The sequence below is a fragment of the Salvelinus fontinalis genome, chromosome 2, assembly GCF_029448725.1.
Source record: "Salvelinus fontinalis isolate EN_2023a chromosome 2, ASM2944872v1, whole genome shotgun sequence".
Lineage (NCBI taxonomy): Eukaryota > Metazoa > Chordata > Actinopteri > Salmoniformes > Salmonidae > Salvelinus > Salvelinus fontinalis.
Genome location: NC_074666.1, coordinates 1,455,430 through 1,463,776, shown reverse-complemented (window position 1 = coordinate 1,463,776; position 8,347 = coordinate 1,455,430). Strand labels below are relative to the sequence as shown.

The window sequence follows — 8,347 nt, the reverse complement described above, 5'->3', positions numbered from 1 at the left end:
TCCCTGCTAACAGTCTGTAATGTGTCAAGGTCCCTGCTAACAGTCTGTAATGTGTCAAGGTCCCTGCTAACAGTCTGTAATGTGTCAAGGTCCCTGCTAACAGTCTGTAATGTGTCAATGTCCCTGCTAACAGTCTTTAATGTGTCAAGGTCCCTGCTAACAGTCTGTAATGTGTCAAGGTCCCTGCTAACAGTCTGTAATGTGTCAAGGTCCCTGCTAACAGTCTGTTATGTGTCAAGGTCCCTGCTAACAGTCTGCTCTACCCCAACAGTCGCTGCATCCAGTGACCAGTCTCAGGTCCCCATCGTCGCTGTAGCCATCACTGTCGGGGTTATACTACTGGCCCTGGTGACTGGCTTACTGCTTAGTGGAAGGTAAGATCATATCTCTGTCCCCTGCCTTGTCTCTGTCCCCTGGCTGTGTCCCTGTCTCTGTCCCTGCCTTGTCCCTGTCTCTGTCCCCTGCCTTGTCCCTGTCTCTGTCCCTGTCTGTGTCCTTGTCTCTGTCCCTCTCTCTGTCCCTGTTGCTGTCCCTGTCTCTGTCCCTGTCTGTGTCCCTGTCTCTGTCCCTGTCTGTGTCCTTATCTCTGTCCCAGTCTGTGTCCCTGTCTGTGTCCCTGTCTGTGTCCCTGTCTGTGTCCCTGTCTCTGTCCCTGTCTCTGTCCCTGTCTGTGTCCCTGTCTCTGTACCCTGCCTTGTCCCTGTCTCTGTCCTTGTCTGTTTCATTGTCTCTGTCCCTGTCTGTGTCCCTGTCTGTGTCCCTGTCTCTGTCCCTGTCTCCGTCCCTGTCTCTGTCCTTGTCTCTGTCCCTGTCTGTGTCCCTGTCTCTGTCCTTGTCTGTGTCCCTGTCTCCATCCCTGTCTCCGTCCCTGTCTCCGTCCCTGTCTCTGTCCCTGTCTGTGTCCCTGTCTGTGTCCCTGTCTGTGTCCCTGTCTGTGTCCCTGTCTGTGTCCCTGTCTCTGTCCCTGTCTCCGTCCCTGTCTCTGTCCTTGTCTGTGTCCCTGTCTCTGTCCCTGTCTGTGTCCCTGTCTCCGTCCCTGTCTCCATCCCTGTCTCTGTCCTTGTCTCTGTCCCTGCCTTGTCCCTGTCTGTTTCCCTGTCTCTGTCCCTTGCCTTGTCCCTGTCTGTGTCACATGCCTTGTCCCTGTCTCTGTCCCTAGCTGTGTCTTTGTCTCTGTCCCATATGTGTCCTTGTCTCTGTCCCTGTCTCTGTCCCTGTCTCTGTCCCGTCTCTGTCCCTGTCTCTGTCCCTGTCTCTGTCCCTGTCTCTGTCCCTTTCTCTAGTGTTTTCGGTAACTCTGGTCATGTTGTGATGTTTACGGCTTATGGCTTTAACATATGTCTGGTGTGTGAAGGCTACGGCGGGGGGAGGATGGGGCTGTTCTCATACAAATACAATGATCATTTACGTCATTCTATTCTGTGGTTGTTCTACAATACCCTCACAGGAAGCTGAGGCAGAGACAATATCCTGTTTCACGTACGCTGCACAGGTTACTTTGCATGACAACATCACCACCATAGAGCAACAGTCACAGTACTATGACTGGCCTGCTGCTGACAACAACAATACCAACAGTCACAGTAATATGACTTGCCTGCTGCTGACAACAACAATACCAACAGTCCCAGTAATATGACTTGCCTGCTGCTGACAACAACAATACCAACAGTCACAGTAATATGACTGGCCTGCTGCTGACAACAACAATACCAACAGTCCCAGTAATATGACTTGCCTGCTGCTGACAACAACAATACCAACAGTCACAGTAATATGACTTGCCTGCTGCTGACAACAACAATACCAACAGTCACAGTACCAGTCTAGCCTTGGCCTCAGTACTTTAGATAAATCCCATCCTGCCGTAGCCTTGGCCTCATTACTTTAGACAGAACCCATCTTGCCTTTGCTGTGGACTTGGCCTCAGTACTTTAGATAAATCCCACCCTGCCGTAGTCTTGGCCTCAGTACTTTAGATAAATCCCATCCTGCCGTAGCCTTGGCCTCAGTACTTTAGATAAATCCCATCCTGCCATAGTCTTGGCCTCAGTACTTTAGATAAATCCCATCCTGCCGTATTCTTGGCCTCAGTACTTTAGATAAATCCCATCCTGCCGTAGTCTTGGCCTCAGAAGTTTAGATAAATCCCATCCTGCTGTAGTCTTGGCCTCAGTACTTTAGATAAATCCCATCCTGCCGTAGCCTTGGCCTCAGTACTTTAGATAAATCCCATCCTGCCGTAGCCTTGGCCTCAGTACTTTAGATAAATCCCATCCTGCCATAGTCTTGGCCTCAGTACTTTAGATAAATCCCATCCTGCCGTAGCCTTGGCCTCAGTACTTTAGATAAATCCCATCCTGCCGTAGCCTTGGCCTCAGTACTTTAGATAAATCCCATCCTGCCGTAGCCTTGGCCTCAGTACTTTAGATAAATCCCATCCTGCCGTAGCCTTGGCCTCAGTACTTTAGATAAATCCCATCCTGCCATAGCCTTGGCCTCAGTACTTTAGATAAATCCCATCCTGCCGTAGCCTTGGCCTCAGTACTTTAGATAAATCCCATCCTGCCATAGCCTTGGTGCCAGTACTTTAGATAGATCCCATCTTGCCTTAGCTGTGGCCTTGACCATAGTATTCAGATAGATCTTTGGCCTCACGCTAGTCTCCCTTAAAAATAGCGGATCCCTCGCTCACACCCTCTTAAGCCCTGGCCCCACCCATCTCTTTAAGCATTCACATGTGAGGCCATGTGCTAAACAGAGGGAGTAGTGTAGTAAACAACCAAAGATATCAAGACTAAAAGTGGTGACAGTAGTAGCCCACAATAAGGAAAAACTCCAGGTAAAAATACACTTCATCTAGTCCCGATATCATAATCTGACTTTGGCGCAGGTCATGTTGTTCCTCACATTACTGTCTCTGATAAACACACACTATATCAAATAAAACCAACGTTTATTTGTCGCATACACAGGATACAGAAGGTGTAAACGGTACAGTGAAATGGTTACTCGTATATTTGCATAGTAGCAATATCAAAAATAGGAAGTGTCCAGATAAATATTGTGTAAATGTTTTATAATTATTAGATGATTCTTACCGAGACACACTTGTCTAAATTGATGGGTCATGTGAAGGAAATGCTAAAACCACATCTAGCTAAGTGGATTGGTCGCTATTGTCTAGACATGTACATGAAATACACTAGATGGCCGTAATCACCCCCCAGACACACCTGGCCAGTGGTCTAGGGCACTGCATCGCAGTGCTAGCTGCGCCACCAGAGTCTCTGGGTTCGCGCCCAGGCTCTGTCGCAGCCGGCAGCAACCGGGAGGTCCGTGGGGCGACGCACAACTGGCATAGCGTCGTCCGGGTTAGGGAGGGTTTGGTCGGTAGGGATATCCTTGTCTCAGTATGTAAAAAAAAAAAAATGTCATAAAATGGATGTAATAAAATGCTCTCTACTGTAAGTCGCTCTGGATAAGAGCGTCTGCTAAATGACTAAAATGTAAATGTAAAAATATTGATGGGTGATGTAATCATCTGGTGAAGTGGAGTCTGTTGTTTAGACATGTAGCTAGCTAGCTAAACAGTTAAACCTAATGGTGCTTTCAAGACAACTGGGAACTTGGAAAAATAGAGGTCAAATCATGAAGTCCGGGCTCTAGAAAGAGACCCGAGTTCCCGAGTTGAAATTCTGAGTTGGATGATCGTTAAAAAATACATTTCCCCAGTGGGAGCTACTTTTTTTCCCCTCGAGTTCTTAGTTGTCTTAAACAAACTGAAGTCAGAAGTCAGAGATTTCCGAGTTCTCAGTTGTTTTGAATGCGGCAATAATCCCAACCCGTACTACTAGCAATACAAACTGATTGTCATAGCTAGCCACCGCGCATGAAACTGTAGGTAGCTAAAGCTAGCCAATTAGGTTCAATGTTAGCTACCATTAGGCTGTGTGTTCTCCTTTTGACTACCTCCGCATATTTACAATCAAACGCCAGAATATTCTCCATCTCCTTAGCTATATTTTTCTGCTTCCACCGGGCATTCCACAGATTTCAAAACTTGGTCAACTTCTGTCGATCATTGTTGATCACCGTTTCGGTAGGACACGACAACGTCTGGTTCAATTCAAATGTTCTGACCTAAATCGGGGATTTGCTCATCGTCTGATCTAGAGTCAGCGTGGCATGATCGTCCTCCAGGAAAGTGGAGAGAAGCAGCAACACTTTTACCGTTCTTCTTAATATCTTTCAAAAAAGCTGCAGTGGAAAGGATTACTTACACATACTGAGCAGCTCATGTTATGGACAGAAGCCTGCTACATGGCAGACCAATCCGAACTCATCTTTCGGCATGTCCAACCCAGCCATTATCTCAGCCAATCATGGCTAGTGGGAAGGTTCCTGACTTTTTCCGTGGCTAAACCAACTAGGCTCGTAATTTAACAATTTTATTCATATTTACAGATGGCATACACGTTTTTTTTTAAGACTGTAACGTCCTGACCATAGTTCTTGTATGTTTTGCTTGTTTAGTGTTGGTCAGGACGTGAGCTGGGTGGGAATTCTATGTTGTGTGTATAGTTCGTCTGTTTCTGGTTCTCAATCAGAGGCAGCTGTCAATCGTTGTCCCTGATTGAGTATCATATATAGGTGGCTTGTTTTGTGTTGGGATTTGGTGAGTGATTGTTTCCTGTGTCAGTGTTTGTGCCACACAGGACTGTGACGGTTAGTTTGTTTGTTATTTTGTATAGTGTCTATGTCTAACGTTAGTAGCTTGTGTATTGCACTTTCGTTTGTAGCTTCACGGTCGTTTGTTGTTTTGTATTAGTTTGTCAGTATCTTGTCTTTGTGTTAATTAAATTCATGGAAAATTACCACGCTGCACATTGGTCCTCCGATCCTTCTCTCCTCTCCTCGTCCGAGGAGGAGGAAGAGCTAGACTGCCGTTACAAAGGCGCAGGAATTTCACATGTTCCAGAAGGCATTTCTGCCCCAAAATGTTTACAAATGCCTTTACAAATGCCTCCCCTGTGAAGTAGTGACATACGACATTCACCTGTCTTCCTGGAATGAGTCACAAATGTGCAAAAGGACGTTGCTACCCAGGCGCTAAAATGTCTCTCTCATCACATAATCAATATCGTCAATGGATGATTGGGCGATAGAATCCAGATAGAAACTGATGATTGAGCTTGTGATTTGACATCAGGATGAAGACGAAGAGGATGCTTGAATTTAGAACAATAATGTAAAGATGAGGAAGATTTGTGGCCGTTGTGGGCGGTCTAATTATTTAATTATGAAAGGCTGGGAATTGAAGATAATTTCCACTCAGAGAGTCAAATCAGACACTGAGTACAACATACTATGTGTCGAATCAAACGAATGGACATGATCTGGAGTCGGATAGGGGATCAGATATCGAGTTTGACATCGACGTTGCAATGTTGCCCGACGAAGAGTCTTCATTAGTTTCGAGTCTCCGCCTCAGACGCCTGAGCCTCGTCGCAGCAAGACCAGAAGAGTGTGGGACGACCATCCCAACGTGAGACAAGAGTCTGGCAGAGAAGACCAGACGGCTTGGAAAAGTGAACTAACAGAGACGGGAGCTGCCGCCCTCTACACAACACAACATACCAGCAGAGCTGTACTCCACCTCAGCGATGTCAGAGTGGTAAAGCTAACTGTATTGATCTACACCAGCAGTATCATAATGGATGTATTGATCAGCAGTATCATAATGGATGTATTGATCAGCAGTATCATAATGGATGTATATTCAGTTCAACTGGTCACCATTCAGTGTATGTGTCACTGGCCTGTCTTTCCTAGCCTTTCCTCCACCCTACTGTCCTGACACGACCCCCTGTCCTGACACGACCCCCTGTCCTGACACGACCCACTGTCCTGACACGACCCACTGTCCAGACACGACCCACTGTCGTGACACGACCCACTGTCCTGACACAACCCACTGTCCTGACACGACCCACTGTCCTGACACGACCCACTGTCCTGACACGACCCACTGTCGTGACACGACCCACTGTCCTGACACAACCCACTGTCCTGACACAACCCCCTGTCCTGACACAACAACCAGACACGACCCACTGTCCTGACACAACAACCAGACACGACCCACTGTCCTGACACAACCCACTGTCCTGACACAACCAGACACGACCCACTGTCCTGACACAACAACCAGACACGACCCACTGTCCTGACACAACCCACTGTCCTGACACGACCCACTGTCCTGACATGACCCACTGTCCTGACACGACCCAATGTCCTGACACAACCCACTGTCCTGACACGACCCAATGTCCTGACACAACCCAATGTCCTGACACAACAACCAGATACGACCCACTGTCCTGACACGACCCACTGTCCTGACACGAACCACTGTCCTGACACAACCCAATGTCCTGACACAACAACCAGACACGACCCACTGTCCTGACACAACCCACTGTCCTGACACAACCCACTGTCCTGACACAACCAGACACAACCCAATGTCCTGACACAACAACCAGACACGACCCACTGTCCTGACACAACCCACTGTCCTGACACGACCCACTGTCCTGACACAACCCACTGTCCTGACACGACCCACTGTCCTGACACAACAACCAGACACGACCCACTGTCCTGACACAACCCCCTGTCCTGACACAACAACCAGACACAACCTAATGTCCTGACACAACCCCCTGTCCTGACACAACCCCCTGTCCAGACACAACCCAATGTCCTGACACAACCCAATGTCCTGACACAACAACCAGCCACGACCCACTGTCCTGACACAACCAGACACAACCCCCTGTCCTGACACAACCAGACACAACCCCCTGTCCTGACACAACAACCAGACACAACCCCCTGTCCTGACACAACCAGACACAACCCCCTGTCCTGACACAACCAGACACAACCCCCTGTCCTGACACAACAACCAGACACGACCCAATGTCCTGACACAACCCCCTGTCCTGACACAACAACCAGACACAACCCAATGTCCTGACACAACAACCAGACACAACCCCCTGTCCTGACACAACAACCAGACACGACCCAATGTCCTGACACAACAACCAGACACAACCCCCTGTCCTGACACAACCAGACACGACCCAATGTCCTGACACAACCCACTGTCCTGACACAACCAGACACAACCCCCTGTCCTGACACAACCAGACACGACCCAATGTCCTGACACAACCAGACACAACCCCCTGTCCTGACACAACCAGACACGACCCACTGTCCTGACACAACCAGACACAACCCCCTGTCCTGACACAACCTAATGTCCTGACACAACCCACTGTCCTGGCACAACCTAATGTCCTGACACAACCCAATGTCCTGACACAACCTAATGTCCTGACACAACCCAATGTCCTGACACAACCTAATGTCCTGACACAACCCACTGTCCTGGCACAACCTAATGTCCTGACACAACCCAATGTCCTGACACAACAACCAGACACAACCTAATGTCCTGACACAACCCCCTGTCCTGGCACAACCTAATGTCCTGACACAACCCACTGTCCTGGCACAACCTAATGTCCTGACACAACCCACTGTCCTGACACAAACCACTGTCCTGACACAACCCAATGTCCTGACACGACCCACTGTCCTGACACAACAGACTGTCCTGACACGACCCAATGTCCTGACACAACCCACTGTCCTGACACGACCCACTGTCCTGACACAACCCAATGTCCTGACACGACCCAATGTCCTGACACGACCCACTGTCCTGACACAACCCAATGTCCCGACACAACCCAATGTCTTGTCACAACCCAATGTCCTGACACAACCCAATGTCCTGACACGACCCACTGTCCTGACAAGACCCAATGTCCTGACACAACCCACTATCCTGACACGACCCAATGTCTTGTCACAACCCACTGTCCTGACACAACCCAATGTCCTGACACGACCCACTGTCCTGACACAACCCATCAGATATTGTTTACTCTCGGTTGAGCCTCATACAGATAGGCGTTAAATAACCACCGTCTCTGTATGATAGACTCTGTTGCCCGATGTTGGTGTCGGGCAGAGAAGCGGAGCAAGGGGGATCGCACTCCGATCCAGGTGCTGTGACATCGTCGTATGAATGCCTCGGCTGATGGCACCCCCGCTTTGAGGCGTCCACCTCTACCACAAAGGGACGAGTAGGATCAGGATGAACGAGGATTGGTCCAGAGGTGAAACGTCCCTTGAGCTCCATGAATAGCCTGTCAGCTTCGGGGGTCCAGCAAAAAACTGGTCTGGGATTTGCAAGTTAGGA

The 8,347-nt window shown here is 48.9% G+C and overlaps 1 protein-coding gene across 4 annotated transcripts in view; it reads left to right on the top strand.

Annotated features, from left to right (window-relative positions):
• Positions 1-8,347, top strand: part of LOC129869604 (ephrin type-A receptor 5) — a 194,964-nt gene that overhangs the window by 139,795 nt on the left and 46,822 nt on the right. For all 4 annotated transcript variants that reach the window (XM_055944183.1, XM_055944164.1, XM_055944155.1 and 1 more), the window contains exon 8: positions 272-374. In XM_055944183.1, the coding sequence (XP_055800158.1) occupies positions 272-374 (103 nt within the window). The remainder of the gene's footprint in view (positions 1-271; positions 375-8,347) is intronic.